At 44.0% G+C, this 26,530-nt stretch overlaps 1 protein-coding gene and 1 long non-coding RNA gene across 3 annotated transcripts in view; both read left to right on the forward strand.

Annotated features, from left to right (window-relative positions):
• The window catches only part of LOC307199701, a 401,509-nt gene that overhangs the window by 115,257 nt on the left and 259,722 nt on the right, over window positions 1-26,530 (forward strand). The window contains exon 2 of the long non-coding RNA XR_013832141.1: window positions 7,770-7,864. This is a non-coding gene — a long non-coding RNA (uncharacterized lncRNA). The remainder of the gene's footprint in view (window positions 1-7,769; window positions 7,865-26,530) is intronic.
• ITPRID1 (ITPR interacting domain containing 1) overlaps window positions 1-26,530 on the forward strand; it is a 78,172-nt gene that overhangs the window by 9,099 nt on the left and 42,543 nt on the right. For both annotated transcript variants that reach the window (XM_079947524.1, XM_079947523.1), the window contains exons 2-6: window positions 11,480-11,654; window positions 12,310-12,358; window positions 14,870-14,916; window positions 17,427-17,478; window positions 22,508-22,594. In XM_079947524.1, coding sequence (XP_079803650.1) covers window positions 11,501-11,654; window positions 12,310-12,358; window positions 14,870-14,916; window positions 17,427-17,478; window positions 22,508-22,594 — 389 coding nt within the window. In that variant the 5' untranslated portion in view covers window positions 11,480-11,500. The remainder of the gene's footprint in view (window positions 1-11,479; window positions 11,655-12,309; window positions 12,359-14,869; window positions 14,917-17,426; window positions 17,479-22,507; window positions 22,595-26,530) is intronic.

The raw sequence follows: 26,530 nt of genomic DNA on the forward strand, positions 1-26,530 counted from the left end.
CTCAAGAGAAAATATATCCCGAGCTTCTGCATATATAAGAATTAGTAGCTTTCAGACTTGGACCGGCATCCTCACATGGAAAAAAAGATGTATGCTGTCAAGAGTTAGCATTAGAGGTTAATGCAGTTGAAAGTTACTGCTTAGCCCTGATCCTTTAAAAATACAGATAGGAGTCAATCTTATGGTCGCCAGCTGACCATAGAAACCCAGGAAGGGAGATATGCCTTTTAAAGTTGTTTCCATGAACTCAAGGATGTGCTAAGTATCGCCAATCATATCTACCTGCTAAATTTGACGAATTTAAATGCTGTCTCTCTGTCAATGTCAACCCCGTTCCCCTCTTGGTGCAGAACATACAAATGACTGATTTTTTTAAAACATGCTTTTGCCTCTGACTTTGCTCATCTGAGGAATCTCTGCCACTTTATGAAGAGATTCGCATGCTGATAGCCCTCCATAGATTGCCAGTAAAAATACTTAAGATTTATTGGTGATACTGTTCAAGTCTAGGATCCGTTACGACACTTCTGTTGATGTGGTTGTTAATGTGACTTGCGATTGTCTTTGTTTGCTTAGCTGAAGCCTTATTTAAATCAGAAGCCTGAAGTTGTTTGCCTTGGTGCACCAGTGATGGCCAAACTTAGCCCTCCAGCTGTTTTGGGACTACAACTCCCATCATCCCTAGCTAACAGGACCAGTGGTCAGGGATGATGGGAATTGTAGTCCCCAAACAGCTGGAGGGCCGCGTTTGGCCACCACTGACTTAGACCCTGCCATGCTATAGACATGAAAGATGCATGGGAATGACAGGTCTATGTCTAGCTGATGGCGACCTGCAAAGCTTTGAAGGGCCCATGACTTCGTCACCAGGGAGATTTCAATATGGTGGCTGCAATTGAGTTAACAGGGTGCATCTTCCCTGAGAGCATGCTCTGATCTGTCACTCCCACTGTATTATGTTTGGAGAGGGGTGTGTGCCTGATGGCACATGCCCTGCTACCATGTTGAGTGGAGCAACTTCAAAGGGTCTCAGTATACACATAGGCCTTTGTACACAATTGGAGCAATTGCACAGGGGACCAGTTCACACGGAATGTCTTTGCAAGCATAAGTGTGTATGCGTGCATTTACCTCTTTGAAGGTGTACTACTCAGTGCACATGTGTCAGATCAGAGCTGGTGGGCTGTTGGTGTGGCCCTCCTTAAAGGTAAAGGTAAAGGGACCCCTGACCTATAGGTCCAGTCGCAGACAACTCTGGGGTTGCGCCGCTCATCTCGCTTTACAGGCCGAGGGAGCCAGTGAACAGCTTCCAGGTCATGTGGCCAGCATGACTAAACCAGAGCAGCGCACGGAAATGCCGTTTACCTTCCTGCCAGAGCGGTACCTATTTATCTACTTGCACTTTGATGTGCTTTTGAACTGCTAGGTTGGCAGGAGCAGGGACCGAGCAACGGGGGCTGACCCCATCGTGGGGATTTGAACCGCCGACCTTCTGATCAGCATGCCCTAGGCTCTGTGGTTTAGACCACAGCGCCACCCGCATCCATGGCCCTCCTTACCTCCATGCAAATAGACTACATGTGGAAGGCAATCTCTGAGATGAGCATTTGTTGCCTGCACTTGTGGCCAGTTAAGTGGTTGGCAGCCCCTGTCCTACTTTTCTTGCTCTGCTCCTTACATCATGTTTATTTTTTAAAAATATTTATTTAAACAAAGTAATAATCATAAATAAAATAAGAAATGGGCACCCCACCCCAAGACCATTCCACTGTAACTATCCAACCTCCCCAAATTTCAACACCTCTTGCAATGGTTTGACCCCTTTCTGTTTTAACAGTACAATTATCTCCTCCAAATCATTTCTCCTGCATGTTCCCCATCTTACCTTAATAGCACATGTTAATTTATCATTAATGGCTATATCCCACAACCCTTTATACCATTCTTCCACTTTATATTCTGCTTGCCCCTTCCACTTCCTAGCTATAATAATTTGTGCAGCTGTCAATAAATTTGTGAGCAAACCTTCCACCCTATCGTAAATTGGCTTTCAGTTAGCTTTAACCCAGTGATTTCTGTTATCTGCTTAAACACCCTTTCCTCCAAAAAATGTTCATATTTACAACCCCCCAACATGTGAACATAAGTCCCAGTTTCCTGGCATCCCCTCCAACTTAACACTGAATATTCCTTGTTTATTTGATTTAATCTTACTGGTGTACAGCTTTTTATCATTGCATTATACTTAATGCAACACAAGATTCAGGTTCAGACACTGTCAAGGAAAGAGCTCATTCCAGTCCTTTAGCAATTTTGACAAACCCTTTTATCCACTTAGCTGAGATAATATTTCATAATTCATCCAGTAGTGTTTCATATGCAGTTCGTTGAATCATGAAGCTTATTTCATATAAATTATACACAGGTTTTACTAATGCACATTTGGTTCAGTCTTTGTTCCACCAATCTCTGTAGCCTTGAGTTCAAACAACAAATAGTCTAGTGGCATCTTAAATATTACCAGATTTATTGTTGCTTAAGCGTTCATAGACTAGAACCCACTTCATCAGATGCAGGCCGGGCACAATAAATCTGTTGCTGTAGCAAACTAAGCCATTACCCTGCTGGAAGTCATCTCAATCCAGAGGCAGTAATTTCTGAATTGCAGTCATATTGATATGAGTCTCTGGCTGGCTATAACTGAGATCTCACTGTGCTATCAGATATAAATGTTAATATTTGGCTTTTTAAAAACAGATTAAATGGTGACACTTGTTCGATAGTTTTATGACTGTCGGCTTGTTAGTCGGCTTGTTAGTCTCTTGCAGCAAAACCGACAAAGAGTTTTGTGGCTCCTTAAATATTAACCGGATTTGTTAAGGCATAAGTCATGGTGCTCTGCTTGTGTTGTGACCTAAAATTCCCATCTTCCCTTGTCATTGGCCATACTTGCTGGGGCTGATGGGAATTTGATTTTCCCCAGTCTGGCTCAAAAAGAGAGCTTTTAATTCTTTGTAAACACCAGCCACTTCAGTGATATCCAGCAGTTATACAGCATAATATTTTTTATATATTGTCTTGAATAAGCCACAAGCTCCAGCATTTGCGTGTTCAGACTCAGAAACCTCCCCCTTAAATAAATTCACACATGACTCAAATTTTTGGTTTTGGTTTTTGGCAGAATTTAGGCCACAACTTTATTGATTACAGAAAGTGACTGGTTGCATAGGCTCTGGTTCGACTAGCTCCCTGCCATGCAGGTAGCGCTGACCCAGGGCACCAGCATAGGTCAGCCAAGGGTGAACACCTGGATAAGCGGAAAGCCGGGAACGGCCTAACTCCGCCTCCCAAATGTCCACCTGGACTCAGGCATGGGCACAAGCCCCTCTCAGGGGTTGACCAAACCATCGAGTCCCTTGATTCCTTTAACGGAATACCCTTCACATAGGGATGGCGAGAGCATTCTCCCATCCCTATCACCTGAACCAGAGCCTATCCGCAATCTTACAAGTTGTGACGATTTGCTATGCAGAAGACAAAACCCAAATGGCAACAGCCAATTAGCCAAATGGGGAAAATTCCTGCTGTGCCCCTGTCCCAACGACAGATGACAGACGACGGCATAGCAAGGTCAAGTGCAAAGCCCTAAAAGTAGGGAGAGGTGGGCGGGTGTTCCAAATGTACACGCCGAAAGAGGAAGCTCTGGGTCACATGCATGGGCATAAATAAGTTCCTCAAACCATTTGGACTTTGTCCCATTGGCCGGATTGTACCCAGCTTTGAGGGACCTACCAATTGGGTGTTGTGGCTGACCAATAGAACCCATCCACAACACAGGGTGTCGGTTATCCAGATCTCACCGCAATATGTGCCCTCTTTAAGGGAGGACCCAATTTGCAAACACCAGCCACTTCAGTGATATCCAGCAGCTATACAGCATAGTATTTTTTTATATATTGTCTTGAATAAGCCACAAGCTCCAGCATATTCAGGAGCATTCTTTGCTTCTTCCCTCTTTGGGGCCTCTGAAGGTCTACAATGTTCTCTTACATATTGCCAAATTATACAGAAGGTGGGAACCATTTTACCAACTGATTTTCTAGCCTGAATGTGGCTTTTGGAGATGAATTAAAAAGGAAAACCCAAATATGATGTGTGGAGCTCAATACCACACAAAAAAGTGTACTCATCTGAAAGGACACACTGACCTGAAAAACATGCATCCCGTCAAATCTGTTGTTAGAGGTTAATATATTTGAAATCTAAAATCAACATGCACAAATTCAGCAGTGATAATTTAGATTTAGGACTTCCGGGTTAGCGCCCCCGGCAATTGGGAGGAACTTGCTCCGTGGAATTTAGGGTCTGGCCGCCACGGCGAAGGCGGAGACCCACTAAAAATCACAGGCGGGAGAAGCCTGTGAACCTGGGATTCGGCTGGCACCTTTTGCACCTCCCCTACTCGCGGGGAGACCCGGTTTCGGGTATCCGGAGCGATGTGGGGTGAGCGGCCCGGTGCTTCGAATTAACTGCTTCTTTCACGGAGTGAAGCCGCATTGCTGTTGCCGGAGAGCGCTGACTTTTTCCTGTGGACAATTTGATTCTAAACAACTACCCGTGAGTAGAACGGAAAATTGGATTTTTAAACGTCTTAATTTGGCACCAAAACGGGGAGGTTTCAAACAGGAAGTCCGCCTTCCCCTTTTGTAAATAGATTGAAGCAAAGAATTTGCAAGCTAAAGTCTTGGAAAGTCCTATGTAAAGGATTAAACTTCCAACAGCTAAAATCATTAAACCCTCCTTGGAGGCAGGAGAAGAGGGGGAAATTTTTGGGTTGCGTAGGCCTGCAGGAGAGAGTGAAGAAAGTTGGATCACCACCGCTCTGAACCTGGAAATGGACTGCTAGTAAGACTGACGTTTTTGGGAAAGTTCATTGACTGTGACAGTTAGTTAAATAAGAGAAATACATTGTTTTCATTGTTTCCTTCTGCGTTTAAAAAGGAGTAAAAGTAGCTGAAAATTGAAACTAATTTTACTGCTTGAACTGTGCTTAAAAGGATTGATACAAACAGAAATTGTTTCCCTCTAGAGGGAGCCTTTGAAATTGTTACAAGAGTTGGGCTGGTGGAATCTCCAGCTGCAAGAGAAAACCGTGAGATTGACCTTGGATTGCTTGAGAATGTCGACAGAAGAAGCCTTAGTGATTGCACTATGCAAGATAAGTGAGTCATTGGAACAGCTCCATAAAAAGATGGACGTGATGAATATTAAAATTGATATTTTGGGACAAAAAGCGACTAATTTGGGACAAAAGGCGAACATCTACACAGAAACTATTCAGGAACCGATACAGGAATCTACTTTGACATGCCAAATGGTGGAGAAAGCGAGGGAGAAAGTTGTGGTTGTTGAACCTAAAGTAATACAAGTGGAGAGGGAGAGATCCGCAGCCTTACAGAGGCAACTTACAAGTTGTTGCCCTCTGTGATTGAATTCGGAGGGTCAGATTGGAACCCTGCTTGGACTGGAGAAGGAAAGTTGGATAGATCACCTCATGCAGGGATTTACTGACCTTTGGGATCTGGACCTGGGTCAGGAGGAAATTGGAGTTGTGGGGACCTGCAGATTTGGAGGGACTTTGAAACACATCCTGAAATATTTTTTGGATTTTAGTTTTAACCACGGAGATGTGGATGACATGTCGAGAAGGAATAAAAACATTGTTAGGTTGGAGCTCCCTCGAGACCTACTCTTCAGCATCAAAGAAAGGAAATTAAGAACAAGAGCAGCAGAAGACAAGGTAAAGTGTATGTATAAATGCGAAGAAGACTTGCAGAAGGGACCTGGAAAAGAATTAAGAGCCTCAGACAGAAGAGCACCAGGTTGATGGACTATACGGAATTGACGGAAATGTCTGGCAGAATCCGAGACCAGGGAGAAGAGACCGTGGAAGAAGATTGGAAAAAGTTTAAAGTTTATTTATAGAAATATGGTAAAATTAATGAGTGTTAGAAAAATGTTGGAATGAAATTATATGGCCTTAGTAGAAGTGTTATAAGGAGTTAAGCATAAATAAGTATTATAGTATTAATGGAAAATAAGGTTAAAATAAGTTAAGATATTTATATGACAGAAAATAGTGAAAGATGGAAAGGATTTGCTGAAACAATTAATAGAAGTGGAATACAAAAAGGGAGGTGAGAGGAAGTCGATGAAACAAGGGAATGAAAGATAAGGCATTGAAATGGTATGATGTATGTTTTTAAATTGTTTTTGTTCTGTTTTGTTTAGTTTAATGCGTTAATGTTGTGTGGTGTATTGTTTATATATTGTATTGTATTGTTTTTTTCTTTCTTTTGTTTTTTCTTCCTTTTTCCCCTCCTTTTCTTTTTCTTCTTGTTTGTAAGGTTTAAAAGTAATAAATATTATTTATTTATTTTAAAAAAAGATAATTTAGATTTAGTATAGCTTTATTTGTTCTTTCAGGTGAACAAAAATGGACTTAAAGTTGGGTTCAGTGAGTGGCATGCAAAAACAACAACCCATGTCCAAGGTTGTTGAGAGGATGAGCTGGAAAAATTCCTTGTAAAAGGTAAAGGTAAAGGTACCCCTGCCCGTACGGGCCAGTCTTGACAGACTCTGGGGTTGTGCGCCCATCTCACTTAAGAGGCCAGGGGCCAGCGCTGTCTGGAGACACTTCCGGGTCACGTGGCCAGCGTGACATCGCTGCTCTGGCCAGAGCCAGAGCCAGAGCCAGAGCCGCACACGGAAACGCCGTTTACCTTCCCGCTGGTAAGCGGTCCCTATTTATCTACTTGCACCCGGAGGTGCTTTCGAACTGCTAGGTTGGCAGGCGCTGGGACCGAGCAGCGGGAGCGCACCCCGCCGCAGGGATTCGAACCGCCGACCTTTCGATCGGCAAGTCCTAGGCGCTGAGGCTTTAACCCACAGCGCCACCTGCGTACACTGCTGCAAACTCCTTAAATGAAGGGAGGAATATTAATGTGGCTATTTATTATTCTTATTATTTACTTGATTTCTTAGCTGTCCTTCACCTGAAGGCCCCAGACTGGGTTACAACAATTTAATAATGGAAGCAAGAAGAAATCGGTCATATATGTTTGGTATGGGTCTTGCTACTTCCCTTGCCTTTTACCTAATAGTCTATATTTTATACAGCTGTTTACAGCTATATTGCATTCTATTAAGATATACATTTTCCTCATGAAATGGCTTCACCAGACTGATTTGCAGAGCCATGACGTTCTTCAGTTTTTCGCTCCGACCTGAGTTGACTTTTTCAGTAAGCTTCAGTTGGGTATACATATTTTGCAGTGGAACTGTGTTGGGGTCATTTTGACCCCTTCACAGAATTGTAGTAACTCATGCAGGTCTATCCCAAGTTATTTTAGGTTGAATCCTTTAGTATCCTCAATATGAAGCCTTCTGTAGATCCTTCTCTCCCTGTTTATGAATGGTTTCCTCATTGTCATGTTACTCTCTTATGAAAAGAAGACCATTGGATTTCCATTTCATGTTCACCAGCCCTGATTTAGAGTTTTGTGGATATTTAATGTACCTACAAGGGACTTGGGTGGCGCTGTGGTCTAAACCACTGAGCCTCTTGGGCTTGCCGATCAGAAGGTCAGCAGTTTGAATCCCTGCCACGGGGTGAGCTTCTGTTGCTTGGTCCCAGCTCCTGCCAACCTAGCAGTTCGAAAGCACACAGAAAGTGCAAGTAGATAAATGGGTACCGCTCCGGCAGGAAGGTAAATGGCATTTCCATGCGCTGCTCTGGTTTCGGTGTTCTGTTGTGCCAGAAGCGGCTTAGTCATGCTGGTCACATGACCCGGAAAAACTGTCTGTGGACAAACGCCAGCTCCCTTGGCCTGTGAGTGAGATAAGCACCTCAACCCCACAGTCATTTGTGACTGGACTTAACTGTCAGAGGTCCTTTACCTTTTAAAAAAATGTACCTACAGTAATACTGTATATGCAAGTATCTTCTCCATTCTTTTTAGTACAGGGGACAAGGAACTTGGTGGGCACACCAGAGCAGTCATCTTCAAGCTTTTAAGACACAGAACTCAAGCATGGTTTCTTTTAATTTCCTTTATCTCTCTCTTCCCAACTCTATGCACCCACTCACAATGCATTATCCAGAAGAACTGCTTTTGTAAAGCCCTGGTGTGCAATACCACATATACCCACAACCCTGGGCAATGGTGATCTGGTGTAGCTGTTTGTATGTCCTTTCTTAAGGGTCAAGTGTTAGGGTTGAGCCATTTGTCTTTTAGATTGTTCCATTATCAGCCTCCAGGATATTCTGCTCGTATTAAGATGAGCAAATAATCTCCAAGATTCTTTTGCTCTATCCATAGAACCTTTATCAAATGAAGAGAACAGCAAACTGCTCCACACTCCTGGACTGAAATTGGGGCCTCTGGCAGTGCTTTCACAATTTTACCCTCTTGGAGCAATAAGTTGCTGGTTAAGTTAAATCTTCCCCCCCCCTCTCCAATTCCCAGATTTGCTTTTCTAGCTCCAGCTGCTCATATTTATATATTTTATGATTTTGGCTCATATATGATGATACGGCCTTTATAGCTTTATGTCCCTATATCTTACGCCTGCATATGCTGGGGTTTTCTTTTATATTGTTTTCCATGAGCACCGTCTATTATTTCCGCAAAGCCCTTTTCTTTTCAGCAGCATAATGTTCTCTGATGTCCGACACCTGATTGTTATTGGGGATTTTGCTCTCGTAAATTAAGGTTCATGGTCTACTATGAGAACAAGTGTATAATAGTATCTTGGCAATAGGGATTTTGCTATTAACACTGGATCAAATCTAGTATACACAAGTGTTGTCTCAGAAAAGAGAGCCAATTTCTTTTTATCCAGATGCAAATGCCTCCAAAAATAGACCAACCTGTGCCACAACATGCTTAAGATTCTTATACAGTTAGTATTATATCCAGGGCACAGTCTCTGTAACATTTACATTTCTTAGTACATGTCTTAATGTTTTTAGTTGTTCTAAAATCTTCTTTGCTACTGCTTCTGATATGCTAAGATAACTCTTGTTGACACTACGTCAGCTTTTCTATGCTGATACAGTGGTACCTCAGGTTACATACGCTTCAGGTTACAGACTACGCTAACCCAGAAATAGTACCTCGGGTTAAGAACTTTGCTTCAGGATGAGAACAGAAATCGTGTGGCGGCGGCGCGGCAGGAGCAAGAGGCCCCATTAGCTAAAGTGGTTAAGAACAGTTTCAGGTTAATAACAGACCTCCAGAACGAATTAAGTACTTAACCCAAGGTACCACTGTAATTCCTAATACTATTGATGTAGTTCTGCTGTCACAGGATTGATTCACACAATCCTTTTTATGTACAGAAAAAGAACTTGGCAGGCAACGTGTAGATCAAATTTGCTTGTAAGGCAAGTGATTACCCAGGACTCTATAAACGTTTCAGTCAACATTTTGTTGCGTCATTGCCACAGAGGTTTCCAGTTATACCAGGGGTTGTCAACCTGGTCCGTACTGCCCACTAGTGGGCGTTTCAGGATTCTAGGTGGGTGGCAGGGGGTTCTACAGCACAGGCTGAATCCTCCTTCCATCAAGCACTGGTGGGCGGTAAGGAAATTTGACCATCAAGAAAGATGCATTAGTGGGTGGTAGGTATAAAAAGGTTGACTGCCCCTGAGTTACACTAAGACAGTACACTACAGTTAAAAAACAGGCAGTCAGAAAACATTGTAAGGACCCTCTGAATTCCACTTTAGATAGCTGGTTATTCAGGTTGATGACATTGTCCCATTTAGTTTTCTGATTCTCCACCTTTCTAGAACTCTCCTTGTACTAGCTGCTTTATTCACACTGTACATTTTTTCTTAAGACGTTCGCCTCTCTTGTGCATCCTGGTTGAGGCCAAAGTCCCCATTCCATACCCTCCAACATTTCTCCAATGGAAATAGGGGTGTCCTATTCAATTATTATTATTACTACTACTACTACAGTGGTACCTCGGCTTAAGTACTTAATTCGTTCCGGAGGTCTGTTCTTAACCTGAAACTGTTCTTAACCTGAAGCACCACTTTAGCTAATGGGGCCTCCTGCTGCTGCCGCGCCGCCGGAACACAATTTCTGTTCTTATCCTGAAGCAAAGTTCTTAACCTGAAGCACTATTTCTGGGTTAGCAGAGTCTGTAACCTGAAGCGTATGTAACCCAAGGTACCACTGTATTATCCTCCGACCATCTGAGTGGGGCAATCAGTTGCCCCAGTCACTCTGGGTGGCTTCCAACATGTATAAAAACATAATTAAACATTACAAAACTTCCCTATACAAGGCTGCCTTCAGATGTCTTCTAAAGGTTGTATACTTATCTCCTTGGCTTGGGTGGCATAACTCCATACCTTCCAACATCTCTCTGATGAAAATAGGGACGTCCTAAGGAAAAACGGGATGTTCCAGGATCAAATCAGAAACTGGGATGACTTCTGTAAATCTGGGACTATCCCTGGAAAATAAGGACACTTGGAGGGTCTGTCATTCTTCCTTCCTTCCCACTTTGCAATTGTTTTGAGGCTGAGGTCTTCTTCTGTAGGCAATTGTCATTTCCAATGTATCATGAGGCTGATTCAGACACAAAATTAAACCTTTGCTTAGGTTACATTAATGAGCCTTCAAGGAGCCTCTATTCTTTCCTAGTTTTCAAAAACCCATAGTTTTCCACTTCGTTCAAATCAATAAATTGTGGTTTGTGCTTGCCTCGCAAACCCACTTTAGAAACCAGAATTTTACGTTGGTGAGTCTCAAACTGAGAAAGGAGGGAGTTGGAGGGGGTGTGGGAGCCAAAGGCGGCATGAATCTTCATTCACAAAACATCAGATCAGCCTAGTGAATTGGCGTGGTTGTCCCATGGATACTATGAGCACTTTTTCCTCAACACTCAGCCAAGTGGTGTAAGAGCTTTTTATCTCAGCCAGCTTTGGGCGGCTGACATTAAGTTGATGGGATGGGGTTTCAGTATTTCTCCTGATTAGCCTCAAGGCTGCCGTTTAGTGAGAGTGGGGCAGTTGACTTCCCCGTGTTTCTGACCACAGGAGATTATTCTTCAGGAGCTTTTTACACATCTGGCAAAGCTCACTGGTTCTATGCTCCAAGTTAATTAAAAATAAAACAATTGTTTAGACAATTAAATGGACCCTACTGCTAGGGTATGTACACCAGAGGGCACAAATACCTGTGCTTCAAAAAAAGAAAGAAGGAAGGAATAGAAAATGAAAAAAGAGAGAAGGGGGGCTCCTGTTTGTTTTGTGTTGATAACATTTTTATAGATTATATGAGCAAGCTCTGCTCTTTTACCTACAGCTCTTCCTCCCCACAACTTCTTCAGCTTCATCCAGGGTTGTCAATCATTCATTCACTATATTATACTGATCTTTGTTCTGTCTTTTTTTAAAAAGCCGTTTCATTTTTACACTGAGATGTTCTCGGAATCCCACCACCATGGAACCAATATTGACACTGAAAAGAAGAGAGGACTGCTTTCATCAACCCAAATGTCATGGACGCAACTGGGTGAAGACTTTCCAGCTCCAAAAGCTGTGGTAGACAAGCCTCTTTCTCCACCACAACTTGGTAAGAGGTTCTATGAGGTGTTTTAAGATCTTAGTATCTAAAGGTCCCTTATCTTCCTCACTTGGGAGCCAATTTGATATGGAATGAAAATCAGAAGCATTGTGGTGGCCATCCTATTCATATTTAGCTGGGAGTAAGTCCCACTGGACTATATGGGGCTTACTCTAAGTAGACATGTATTGACTTGTACTCCGTGTCACGTTGGTGGACTCCATGACATGATTCTTTCCCATACTCATGCTTTCCTAGTTTCTGGAAGGAGTGAGACTGCAGTGTGAAGGAACCTCCTTAGGGCCTGTAGATGTTCTCATTGTGCAATGATGTTCTTATGCATTGTCTACAGATGAAACCTTCAGACTCATATTTCAAACAATGCATAACAGTTATGCAGTAGATAGTTGTGTTGCTTTATTGGCAGGGTGGGGGGGAATCAAACAGCCACAGTATGGCAATTGAGTTGTTTGGTCACATTCTAGCCAAATAGACATGAGAAGACACAGGTTCACATCCCCAGTAACTATGAAACTTTGTGGTTGGTTCTGGGCCAGATACAATCTGTTTGCCTAAGCAACCTTGCAGATGTTGTGAGAATAAAATGGAGGGGAAGAAAGAACCATAAGAAAATAAGTAATATTCTGCTGTGTCTAATTTTTAGTGGACCACAAAGAAAAAAACCTTTGCAACTGGATGGACTCTGGTTTCTAGTAAGTATGAGCAGTCCTGAATAGCATGATCAATTAAAAAAAAACTAATCCTTGCAATTGTATGGATAAAGTTTCAATATAAAGAGCCAACTGTACATCTAATAATGAGATGATTGGAGTGGATAAAAACCTCATTCACACACACACACACACACAGAGAGAGAGAGAGAGAGAGAGGTTTTTTGTTGTTGTTTTTTAAAGGAAATACCTTGTCTCTCTTAAACAATAAGCTTCATAACAAATGATCTAGTTATAAACGTATTGGTACTAGACACATGGATACGTTCTATGTAGATGAAGAAACATGGATATTTACCAAACATAGGCATTTCATTTCCATCCACACACTTTAGTCCAGATTAGTCCAGATTCCATCCACACAAGCGTCCAGATTACGTCTCCCAGTAGCTTCGTTTATGGACACAGGGGACCAAATGGGATTTTGAAACACCCCACAGACCAAAGACCATAGAATGGGACATATGTCCTTCAGCATTCCTCAACACAAGTTATCCACCAATGTGGCCAAGGCCAGTTCTGTCCCCAAGCCGCATCAGATATCAGACAGGAATGCCTCCAAAAAAGCAGTATAATCCCCCAAACACCACCTTTTCCACTACCTTACTCAAGGGTGGAACATGAAATACTGGCCAATAGTAGTCCATAATGAGAGGATCCACATTTGTTTTCTTAACAAGAGTCTCATGGCAGACTCTCGTTTCCATTGCCCAAATTGCTTGAACCCCCCCCCCCAATTTTGCTGATTGTCAGTGGGATAACAACATGAGGAAGCATCTTGGCTCAGCCTCATGAGAGAAAGACTCTCAGAAACAGTTCACTAGGGCAGTAGTCTAGTTGTATGAATAGGTCGCTGCCCCAACAACCTGAATCTGTCCCCAGACAGCTGCCACCTGCCTGCTTTCTAACAACCAGTCCAGGAGTGGTACTACCTTTTCATCTCCTCCCCTTTAGTCTCCGTGTGACTCTTGTCGTATTCAGCAGGGAGCACCTCTCATTGATTCAAGCTCCTCCTAGTGCGAATCTCCGTGCCTTCTGTGTTTCCAGTCCCCATGGACACCAGCCAGCACTGTGCTGGGGGGAAAACATGTTTTATTCATCCTGGTCAATGAATCAGAAAGAACTTTTCAAAAACTACCCTTACCAGAGTTCATAGGAACAGGAGCATCTTAGAATGCGGAAGCAGGTTAAAAGCACCCTTCAACGTTGACCTTGAATGCTGTTTTAACTCCTACCACCTTAGCAGCTAAATAAGGGAAGGGAAGGGCATTGGTGGAAATTATGGCTGCCCTGAATCTTTCTGAGCTAAAAGGGTTTATATGCTACTTATAATAAATTAGGGATTTCTGAAAGGAGGGAGGTCGTTTCCCAAGAGTGCACACATTTCCTAAGTAACCTGTATCCCTAATAACCAGCAGCCTTTATTTTTTATGAAACTTTTATTGGCATGTTGTCTTAATATATGGTTACCAGACGTCCCCGTTTCCCGGGGACAGTCTCTGGATTTACAAATTTGTCCCTGGACAAAATCCGTCCCCGGAATGTCCCCGGATTTCATTTAATGTCCCCGGATTTATATTTTAAGTGTTGTAGATTTATTAGTAGGGAAAGAACGTTGCGTGATTGGTCCAACGGCACAAAACACATCATATGGGGACTTCTGGCGAGGCAAAATGGCGGGCACCATGGCAGCAAGCCGCTCCTGAAGCCAAACAGAGCCAACTGCACTACCAGGCTGGCTCCGGGCTGCTGACTGCCACTGCTGCTGCCACTGCCGAAGGGGAATGGGACGGCTGGCATGTCAACTGGGGGAACCGCTGACCCCCCCATACCTACCTACCCCCGTGACCCAAATCGAGCCGGGAGCGAGAGCACCCAGCCAACTGCCCAGCGGTGCTCCAGGGTCAGGAAAACCCCGAAGCTGATGCAGGGAGAAGGAGGAGAGGAGAAGGAAGAGAGAGAAAGAGGAAGGAGAGAAAAAGGGAGCCACTGAGAAGGAGAGGTAGGAGAGCACCAGGAGGGCAAGGACATGTGGCTGAGCCCAGGCCTGGCCCAGCCCAAGCCAACTCCATGGCGGCTAGCACTCCAAGAGAGCAGGCTGGGGCCCAGAGGAAGGCCGTGTGACAGAGGAGACCACAGAAGAGATTACTTCTTAAAATAATAATAATAACTTTTTTCTCCTTTTTTTTAAAAAAAAAGTGTCCCCGGATTCTTTGAAAAAAATCCGGTAACCTTACCTTAATAGGCAAACTTCCTAGATTAATGGTCATCCAGGAACTAGGAATATAAAAAATAATAATGTTAAACTAGCAAGCAGAATAATATAGAGAAACTCCATCAGACTGGCAAACTTCCTAAGCAGTCACAAAGAATCTCTTCTGTTAGAAAGGATCCTTGCCACATCTGTTTTGTAAATAAGTGGATCAGAGTTCTGGATATTTAATCTTCCCTCTTGAACAGCAACAACCAGTTTCCCCACCTTTCTTTTAACAGTTTATCTGAAAGCGAAGATCTGCAAGAAAGCCAAGGCAAAGCAACAGGTAAGGCAACACTTGGACTTTATTTGATAATAATGTGGTACAGGAAGGGTGCCTAAAGTAGGTCATTAGAAATCCTTCATGAAACATTGCACCATTCATTTAATCATGATTCAAAGCAAACATTTGCTTAATCGGGCAAACACTGACTCTTTAGAAATACATGTAGAAAGAGCAGAGGCCAAAGCCATGGGGCAAATCTGAGTAAACAAAGACAGAGCATTACATCGATGACTTGCTAACTAGTTTTCTGTCCCATTTCTAACCGAGCTCACAATGTTTTCAAACTATTTCTTTCACATTCCATGTTCCTTTTTCTGCTGTTTTTGAGTTTTGGATCCTGCCGTACATTGTACCACTTTTAAACTGCAAATTGATATCCGCAGATACAATGAACTTCACGTCAGTGAAATAGTGTTCAGTAATTGAAGTTGCTAGTCACGTTGTGTTTTTCACAGTAACGTTGTCACTATATTCATATACTGAACTGTCTTATAGAGTTATTACTTCAAATCCAATGTATCACCCGAAGTGCTTAAACTGCCAGATGTAGTCACACTCAGCTTCTGTAATTCTGTCCGAAAATCAACTTATTCAGCTTCAGGGATCCCAGCTGTAAAGCTGCGTGGTCTGGAATACATTTACAATGCTCCACATGTCATCCAAGTGTGCAAGAAGTTTCAGGGCGTGTGGTCTGGAATTTGGTTTTGTAGAACCAAAATAACTGTTTCAACTAGGCTGGATCTAATCTGGAGGTTGCAAGGGCCAATGCAGCATGGGATCTTGGTGGACTGATGGTTGGTGCTATTCCCGAAAATATATCAGTCATCTGCACACTTAGTAGAATGTGTTTCAATGGCCAGACTTACTTTTATTAATGCCTCATCCCCTTATATAATTGGCTGACCCTACCATTAGGCAGAGTGAAGCAGCCACCTTAAGCAACCTGCTTTTAGGTGCCATGAAAGGTCAGCACTTTGTTATTTAAATTACCGTATTATGCTTGCCGTGGAGGGGAAGATGTGTCTGTGGGATTTTCTGCCTCTGGCACCAAAATAATTTAGCTATCCATGGGTACTATTCACTTGACTTGGAGGGCTGGGCATCCTTTGCTCCTGTGCTTCCGGAAGCAAAATGCATTGGGCTGGCCCTATCCCAAAGAATTCTGGGAAGTGTAGTTTGTTAAGAGTGCTAAGAATTGTTGCTGTGTGAGGGGGGAAACTACATTTCCCATGATTCTTTGGGGGAAGCCATGTGCTTTCAATGTGCTTTGAATGTACTTTAAATGTATGGACCTTCCCAAAATATTGGATAAAAAAAGTCTTCTTAGAATCATAGAATCATTGTATTGTATAGCTGGAAGAGACCCTGAGAATCATCCTAGACCAGTGATCTCCAGCTGTTTTTAGATTACAACTCCCATCATCCCAAACTAACAGGACCAGTGGTCAGGGATGATGGGCACTGTAGTCCCAAAACAGCTGGAGGGCCAAGTTTGGCCATCACTGTCCTAGACCAACCCTCTACAATGCAGAAATCTCAACTAGATCACACATGACAGATGGCCATCCAATCTCTGCTTAAAAACCTCCAAGGAAGGAGAGTCCACGACCTCCAGAGGGAGACTGTTCCACTGTCAAACAGCTTTTACTGTCTTCCTGATGTTTAGCTGCAATCTCCTTTCTTGTAACTTGACTCCATTGCTTCGAATCCTACCCTCCAGTGTAGGAGAAAACAAGCTTGCTCCATCTTCCATGTGATGGCCCTTAAGATAGCTGAAGCTGGCCATCATATCTCCTCTCAGTTCCCTCTTTTCCAGGTTGAACATACCCAACTCCCTCAACAGTTCATCATCAGGCTTGGTTGCCCTCCCCTGCATGGGTTCCAGCTTGTCAATATCCATCTTAAATTGTGGTGCCCAGAACTGGACACAATACTCCAGGTGGGGTCTGACCAATGCAGAACAGAGTGGTACTATTACTTCCATTGACTTGGAAGAAGAAGAAGGGGCCTCAAAGCAGCTAACCTTCTCCTTTCCCTTCCTCACAACAAACACTCTGTGAGGTGAGTGAGGCTGAGAGACTTCAGAGAAGTGTGACTAGCCCAAGGTCACCCAGCAGCTGCATGTGGAGGAGCGGAGACGCGAACCCGGTTCCCCAGATTATGAGTCCACCGCTCTTAACCACTACACCACACTGGCTTTCTTGGACACTATACATTGGTTGATGCAGCCTAGAATAGCATTAGCTATTCTTCATATTACAATACTATTGTTACCCATTTTATTTGTGGCAATACATACTACCAACACACAAATATATTTACAGCAGAAAAAGGCATTTCCCATATCTCAGTTTCTTTGTTTCTATGGATGAATAACTTTTGCCATCCCTTTATCTCCTTTGCAAAAAAATATACCTGGTCTTGCAGTGAAGTTCAAATCTTGATTTTAAAAATCCTGCCTGTTGGACTTAAGGAAAAAATAAATATCAATGAATTCTATTTCTTTGCAGCTCTTTCACCTCCCTCAGGAATGGCCCAAATGACTGTGCAAAATTACATGCGGTAGGTTCATGTATGGTGTTTGGGTGCATGTTGTGAGCTATTCACTTCTGCACATTTCAAAATTCAGTGAAGGCAGTGCAATTAATTGTGTAGGGAAGCTTACAATGTCTGAACTGTAAGGTGGCAGGAAGAATATTTGTTAGCTTAATGATGACATCTACATTTTCCTAGTATTAAGCTAAATGTGATATGTATAATTAGTCAGAATTGTATGTGGGTGTAAATGCGAAATATTCACGCTAAAATATGGAGCAATCTTTCATGCTAACACAAGCAAGTAACAAGGAGGGGAAGAGGCTTTACTCTGATGTGTAGATCTCTCCAACAGGATGTGAGTAAAAACAGGGTTGAGGAGCACAGTCAGATGTTCCTACATGTAAGCAACCCATTGTGCAACAGTCACATGAGGGAGCAGTCGGACGAACCTGGCTGCACACATAGACAGCTGGCAGCCCTTTCTCTAATTCTAGTAGAAAAAGACAGTCACGGAAACCGAAAACTACACATAACAAATGAAATACCGTGAAAATCCCTGAAACGAGAAGTAATCGACTAGAAATATTATCTTTTAGAATTAAACTAAATAACAAAAATCACAAAGTTTAAGGAAAAAATTAGAACAACCTAGAATTGAACAAAGCCTTAATGGGATGCCGGCTACAAACCTCATTTCACTGAACTATTCAGTTTCCTCAGAAGGAAACAGAGAAATCATAAACCTTAAATGATTTTAAACAAACTCGAGAACAGGGCTGAAACGCTCCCCTGAGTTTACAAAAAAAGTTTGAAAACCTCAAAAGCAGGTTTAAGACACAGCCCTATTTAAAGCAAGCCAAGCAGTAGTGATAAGTAGTTGAGGACTCAGCTGTGAAAACTCTAGTATTGCTCTTACAAAACGGTTTTTAAAAACCTACATAGCACAAATTCAAAAAAAGGAATACTAAGATAAGCTGTTTTAGATTTTAAACAAACTCAAGAACAGGGCTGAAATGCTCCCGTGGTCTAGATGTTACTGCTGATGTTGAAGACTGATCCTGTTAAGGCTTTCTCTAATTCTGGCTGGCGGTTTCTTTCCAGCTGGTCAAATCACACCAGAACTGTATCCTGCACACAATTGCATGGGGGAAAACTCCATCACAACTAGCCCATGTGAACTCAAAAACATATGCTCAGACATAAATGCTCCCTCTGCCGCACGCTCCCAAGCAAACAAATTCGACAACATACACAGTTAGCTTACTCCACCCCACCCATACACAGAACCTAGAGACACTCCTCTCCTATGATGCATTTCCTAAACATTGAGTCTATTCACTTGAAGGCAGCAGCGGCCAGTGTTTCTGATCTGGCTTCCCAGTGGCGCATGGCACTGGGGGCACTAGGGACAAGGGCAAGGTAATGGGGAGATCTGCCTAGGGGTGGGGTTTGATAAACTTTTGTAATATGGTGTCAGGCTTCAGGGAATCTGATCCCTCCATCTCACAACAGGCTGCCAGTAAAGATAGACAAGAAGCTCTTACCATGTCTTTTATTCAACATTCACAGAGAGAGACATAGAAATGTAACTCTTGAGGTAATGGCATTGCTCCAAGTAATCTCTCCCCCCACTCCTTCCCTCTCAGTCACCAACAGTACCACCCCCTTTACGGTGGCTGCTTAAAGCCATTTGCCTTTTAGCTTTCTGCTTGACCACTTTCACTGCTTGCCGGGTTCTGGGAGATAATAATAATAATAATAATAATAATAATAATAATAATACTAAGATGTTATTTATACTCCACCTTCCCCAGCCAAGACCGGGCTCAGGGTGGCTAACAACCAATAATAAAAACAAGTTGATTAAAATATAACTTAAAAAATAACATTAAAATACAACATTAAAACATTAAGATGCAGCCTCTTCATAGGAGGAGAAAGGAAAAAAGAAAGAGGGGGAGGGAATCAAATTGATTCTAAGCCAAAGGCCAGGCAGAACAACTCTGTCTTACAGGCCCTACAGAAAGAAATCAGATCCCGCAGGGCCCTGGTCTCATGAGGCAGAGCATTCCACCAGGCCAGAGCCAGTGTTGAGAAGGCCCTGGCTCTGGTTGAGGCTAATCTGACTTCCTTAGGGCTTGGGACCTCTAGGGTGTTGCTATTTAGGGACCTTAAGGTCCTCCGTGGGGCATACCTGGAGAAGCAGTCCCGTAGGTATGAGGGTCCTAGGCTGTGAAGGGCTTTAAAGGTCAAAAGCAGCACCTTAAATCTGACCCTGTACTCCACCGGGAGCCAGTGCAGCTGGAAAAGCACTGGGTGAATATGCTCCCATGGCAGGGACCCCGTGAGGAGCCTCGCTGCACCTGCTGGAGTTTCTGGGATAGCTTCAAGGGCAGCCCCGTGTAGAGCGAATTACAGTAGTCAAGCCTGGAGGTGACCGTCATGTGGATTACTGTGGCCAGATCAGGGTGGGAGAAGTAAGGGACCAACTGCTTAATGTGGCGAAGATGGAAAAATGTCGCCTTAGCTGTTGCTGTAACCTGCGCCTCCATGGAAAGGGAGGCGTCAAGGATTATACCCAAACTCTTAATGGAAGGCAATGACACTAATTGGGGGGGGGGAGGTCTGGAATTCTTTCTAACGATAATGTGTCCTCCTCCCTCCTCTTCTCCCATTATCTCCCAGCTTTGCCCCTCTTCTGTCTCAGAACCATGACCTTCTGCAAACCACTGTTCTAAATCTATACTCTCTTCCTCTTCTGTGGGAGGTGCAGGGGTAGGGGTCTCCACCATTCCTCCTCAGTCCAGTCCCTGACATATGGGGCCCAAGGCAAGCCCAAAATTTGGCACCCCCAAATGGATCTTCACAACTATGGACCTTCTCCATTAGGTGACCCCTCGGCTCAGCACCCTGTGTGAGGGAACCACCTGCATTGCCATATGGGATAGCTCAGTAGGTGCAGCATGAGGCTCTTAATCTTAATCAACATGGGTTCAAGCCCCACATTGGGCAGAAAGATTCCTGTATTGTAGGGGGTGGAGCTAGATGAACTTGTAGTCCCTTCAAATCAGAACCAGTGAAGGTTGTGAAGGTCCTGTGTGAGTGTCTGGAGGTGGTTGGAGGATGGATGGCAGCTAAAAGATTGAGGTTGGATCCTGACAAGACAGAAGTACTGTTTTGGGGGGACAGAAGGTGGGCAGGTGTGGAGGACTCCCTGGTCCTGAATGGGGTAACTGTGCCCCTGAAGGACCAGGTGCGCAGCCTGGGAGTCATTTTGGACTCGCAGCTGCCCATGGAGGCGCAGTTCAATACTATGTCCAGGGCAGCTGTTTACTAGCTCCATCTGGTACGCAGGCTGAGGCCGTATCTGCCCGCAGCCTGTCTCACCAGAGTGGTCTAGTTATCTCCCACTTGGACTACTGCAATGTGCTCTGCGTGGGGCTACCTTTGAAGGTGACCCGGAAACTACAACTAATCCAGAATGCAGCAGCTGGACTGGGAGTGGCCGCCGAGACCATATAACACTGGTCTTGAAAGACCTACATTAGCTCCCAGTACGTTTCCAAGCACAATTCAAAGTATTGGTGCTGACCTTTAAAGCCCTAAATGGCCTCAGTCCCATATACCTGAAGGAGCGTCTCCACCACCATCGTTCTACCCGGACACTGAGGTCCAGTGCCGAGGGCCTTCTGGTGGTTCCCTCGCTGCGAGAAGCCATGTTACAGGGAACCAGGCAGAGGGCCTTCTCAGTACCCACCCTGTGGAACGCCCTCCCACCAGATGTCAAAGAGAACAACTACCAGACTTTTAGAAGACATCTGAAGGCAGCCCTGTTTAGGGAAGCTTTTAATGTTTAACAGACTATTGTATTTTAATATTTTGTTGGAAGCCTCCCAGAGTGGTGGCTTCCAACAAAACCCAGCCAGATGGGCGGGGTATAAATAAATTATTATTATTATTATTATTATTATTATTATTATTACTGTACCATTCTCTAATTCTATGAAATCTGGCAGTGCTCTGCCCACTGTGCCAAGCTCCCAGCTACCTTGTCCCCTCCCCTTGGTAACTGACAGTGACATGTGCCATTGGGGAGCCAGGCCAGCAACACACACGGTCTGTGCCACTCTGCTACTGCTTCCAGGGCCTTCTCTGTGGCAGCCCCCAAATTGTGGAACTCCTTTACAGCGGTGCATCTGGCCCCATCATTATTCAACTTCTTCCAAATGCTGAAGACAAACCTGTTTTCCCTTTGACAGATAAGGTATTTTTGTGGGACCAACCTGTGCTTCTTTGTTTAACCTATACTAGTTTTGCTTGGGTTTTTTCTTCTTTTTATAATGGTGCAAACCATTTTACCTGTTTTGAATTGTATGGCTGTATGGTAAAGGGCTGCTTTAAAAGATTCTATAAACGGACAAAACAAAACAAAGCAGGGAAATGCAGGTAGCCAAGTTCTTATTAGTTCCTTTATCTTTTTTATGAATTACCTTTCACTTATGTTTCCAGGTGATCTAGAAAAACGGACCTCTGGGATAGAGGGCATTTGAGGCGGGGGTTGAGGAGAGTGCAGCTCACACTTTCGTAATCCATTGCAGACAGCAAACTAGTTAACAAGTCGCAGCTAGAAATCTTGACAAAATAAAGATGTGAGGGTGTTCCTTCTGGTATTGCTCATTGCATGTTACAGAGATAGAGTTTTATTAAAAGCAGTTATATCTTTCTAGAAAGTAGGTGGTTAGAGAACGTGTGCTCCCCAAAGACTTCCAAAGCTACGCCATCTGTCAAAAGCGAAGAAGCTCTGCCACCTTTATAATTAGCATTTACCGGTACCTAACACCTACATTCTAACACCTCCTGTAACATACTGTTCCTGAGAACAAATGTGTTTGCCACAGTATCATACATGCTCTTCTCCTGAAGAGCTCTGGCAAAGTAACATTTTGAACTAAAAGAAAGATGCAAATGTTTACTCCAGAAAGAAATTATAATGACATCCCAGAGGACCTTGAGTGTAAACAAATTTCATTGTTGCTTTCTCCCACTACTATAGATCCCTGCATCAGTTTTCAGAAATGCCGGTCCTTTCGCGATGGAATAGTGCTGGCTCATCGCATTCTTTTCCCAGTGCCCCCCAAAGGTCAGCGTCAACCAGATTTCAATGTTTGCGGCTTTCACAGTGCAAGGCACACCCCTCAAATTCAGCTATGCGAGGCGGGAAGTTTTTTCTGGTGCTTTGTTTTTCTGCGGAAAATTTTCTGTTTCACAAGTTCATTCGTAGCAACGAACGGCTGCCAATTGCAAATAAATATTGGGCATACTTGGCAGTTTTGAAGTGTTTGGTTTTGTTTACTCAATCCGAGTAAAATAAACATGCTAAATTACATCACTCTCAAGGGCAGCAGAAAATGTTCTGATGCAAACTGGAAAAAAATCTGATGCAAATTGCCCTCCTTTCCAACTCAGAATTTCCCAGAAAGACCACACTGGTGCTCAAAGAAAATATTTGTTTGTTTGTTTGTTTGTTTATTAATTTCATATAATTTACATGCCACTTGATTGTAAAAACAAGGTAAAAGGTAAAGGGAACCATGAACATTAGGTCCAGTTGTGGCCAACTCTGGGGTTGTGGCGCTCATCTCGCTTTATTGGCCGAGGGAGCCGGCGTACAGCTTCCGGGTCATGTGGCCAGCATGACTAAGCCGCTTCTGGCGAACCAGAGCAGCGCACAGAAACACCGTTTACCTTCCTTCTGGAGCGGTACCTATTTATCTACTTGCACTTTGATGTGCTTTTGAACTGCTAGGTTGGCAGGAGCATGGACCGAGCAACGGGAGCTCACCCCATCGCAGGGATTCGAACCGCCAACCTTCTGAACGGCAAGTCCTAGGCTCTGTGGTTTAGCCCAGACCCACCCAAAAATGGAAAGTGGTTGGACCTAAATAGATATGCATGTTTTGTAGATGATGCAGAAGCCACCCACATGGCCCATTCCAGATGTGTTTGATTGCTTCATCTTCCAGCATCAGTGTGGTCTGCCATGGTAACTGACAGTGGTCAAAGCTAGTGAGGATGTGTGACTGAGCTTTTTCCTTTTCAGTGGCTTCACAGCACATGCCAGATTCTCATGGCTCAGTTGCCCCCAAATTCCTCTGAGCTTCAGACCCTGGTTTAGTTATGATTCGCAATGTTCAGAATGTTCTCTGGTTCTCTCCAGGAACAAATTTTCAAAACTTGTAATGCTCACCTTAAACAGGTAAAAAAGGTAATGGTAAAGGACCCCTGGACGGTTAAGTCCAGTCAAAGCTGACTCTGGGGTTGTGGCACTCATCTTGCTTTCGGGACGAGGGAGCTGGCGTTTGTCTGCAGACAGCTTTCAGGGTCATGTGGCCAGCATGACTAAACCCCTTCTGGCGTAGCAGAACACCATGAAGGAAACCAGAGCGCATGGAAACACCATTTACCTTCCCGCCGCAGCGGTACCTATTTATCTACTTGCACTGGTGTGCTTTCAAACTGCTAGGTTGGCAGGAGCTGGGACCGAGCAACCGGAGCTCACCCCCTTGCGGGGAATCGAACCACTGACCTTCTGATCAGCAAGCCCAAGAGGCTCAGTGGTTTAGACCACAGCGCCACCCATGTCCCTCGACTTAAATACAAAGGAAGCGGACCAACACAGACCCGAAAGTTCTCCTGGATAGATTCCAATTTGAGCTAGAGAAGAATTAAAGTCCTCTTTCCCCGCCATCCAGCTCCAAACCCTACCCTCATCTGAGCCACTTTCCTTTCCTCCTGCTTCAGCAGAATGGAGAAAGGGGTGGTTTTCTCTCCTTCACTCCAGTTGGCACTTAGCACCCTGCTGAGGCTACATTCAAGATTCCAGAAAGTGTCATTTCCCCAAGTATTACATCTGCACTGAAACTATATATCCCAGCAGTCCTGATGCCTGCTCACAGCTGTAGTAGCATGCCGGGTGCCAGAGAAGGGCGTTACAGTGACAGTGACAGCGACCTCCCTCCCTTTCTCTGTTCTACTGCTGTTGTTGCAGTAGACGGAAGTCCAGCGCTGAGGACCTTCCAGCAATTCCCTCTCTGCGAGAAGTGAGGTTACAGGGAACCAGGCAGAGGGCCTTCTCGGTAGTGGCACCCGCCCTGTGGAACGCCCTCCCAGCAGATGTCAAGGCAATAAACAACTATTTTACTTTTAAAAGACAACTGAAGGCGGCCATGTTTAGGGACGTTTTTAATATCTGATGCTGTATTGTTTTTAATATTCGGTTGGAAGCCGCCCAGAGTGGCTGGGGAAACCCAGCCAGATGGGCGGGGTATAAATTATTATTATTATTATTATTATTATTATTATTATTAGCCAGTAAGCAAGTCGGGAGAAGGGATGGGATTAGACAGAAGGGAGGCAAGTAGATGGGGGAGAGGAAAGGATCTGAACTCTCACCAGGCAACGTTGAGATAGATATCCCAATCACATAACCAGGGATGCAACAGGGCCTGATGTGGTTTGACCAATTCCAACTGAAGATGAGGTTGAGTTCATCAGCAATCCAGAAAATTGGATTGAGTTGCATGAAAGAGAAGGAGCCAAAGGGCCCTCTGGATGCCTTCCCTCTTAATAGGAGAAGTCTCTCCCACTCTGAAATCATTTGGGATCTTCTCTCTGTTCACATCCATTAGGGTGTATTGTGTTAAGATTTCCATCCCACCTTAAGGAACAGATGTGTGTCACATGTCTGTTTACATTCCAGCACAGCTTGCTAGGAACTTCTGTTGTATATAGCTTTTGCTTTTCCCGTTCTCTCTGAGATGACATGAGAGAGACAACATGTTTCTTTGTCCTGATTTATGAGTAATAAATCTGTAGTTGTAGTATGCTTCTACAAGCCTCACACCTATTCTGTGTGCGCAGTTCTCTCGCTGATAGTGTGCCCTGGCTTTGAAGCCCGGGTCGCTGATTTACGTCGGAGCATGGGCCGATGGAAGGAGACGGCATAGCTGGGGTTTGCCAGCTGGCCTCCCGGCCCTCTGCATGTTGGCCCATGTGCTAGTTTTCTCTGTGTGGTTAGAAGCCAAATTCAGTGGAGGGTTTGGCTCAGGCACTGGCCATGAGGCAACGTCTTCCTGGAGTTGTAGTTCCAGTGTCCTTGAGTGACCAATATTAAACAGAAGGAACTGCGCACCGACCATTTTCTACATTACACCCACTGATTGACTGTGTTTCCAGTTTGATTAATTTCAGGGATGAAAACTTAATACATAATGAAACTCCAAAACATTCCTAGGAATCTTCATGGCATGAAAGAGAGTTGTACTTAAGTGAGCGCTGGATGGGTGACAAGCAAAATTATTGCCAGAAACTCTTGACATGAGTAATGATTATTGAAATGGACATGTGCATTGTTACCTGGCTTGAGTCATTGGGATGAGGTGAGCTATAAGCCCAAATAAACAAACAAACAAACAAACAAACAAACAAATAAATAAATGTAAACAAAGCGTAGTTTATTTATCTGGGAACAAATTAAAAGTTTACAATGTCAATTTAGATTTGTTGGGTGGTAGCTTCTCATATGCAATTTTGTACTTGTCTAGCCCAGAGATGGACGTAGGTGGCACTGTGGGTTAAACCGCAGAGCCTAGGACTTGCCGATCAGAAGGTCGGCTGTTCGAATCCCTGCAACGGGGTGAGCTCCCGTTGTTTGGTCCCTGCTCCTGTCAACCTAGCAGTTCGAAAGCAAATCAAAGTGCAAGTAGATAAATAGGTACCGCTCCGGTGGGAAAGTAAACGGCGTTCCTGTGCACTGCTCTGGTTTCTACAGAAGCAGCTTAGTCATGCTGGCCACATGACCCGGAAAAACTGTCTGCGGACAAACACTGGTTCCCTCGGCCTATAGAGCGAGATGAGAGTGTAACCCCAGAGTCATCCATGACTGGACCTAATGGTCAGGGGTACCTTTACCTTTACCTAGTTCAGAGATAGCCAATGTCATTACATCCAGATTTTGTTGGGCTGCAACTCCCATCAGGCCAAACCAGCATGGCCAGTGGTAAGAAATGATGGTAGA

Source organism: Podarcis cretensis, assembly GCF_951804945.1.
Source record: "Podarcis cretensis genome assembly, chromosome: 12".
NCBI classification, from domain to species: domain Eukaryota; kingdom Metazoa; phylum Chordata; class Lepidosauria; order Squamata; family Lacertidae; genus Podarcis; species Podarcis cretensis.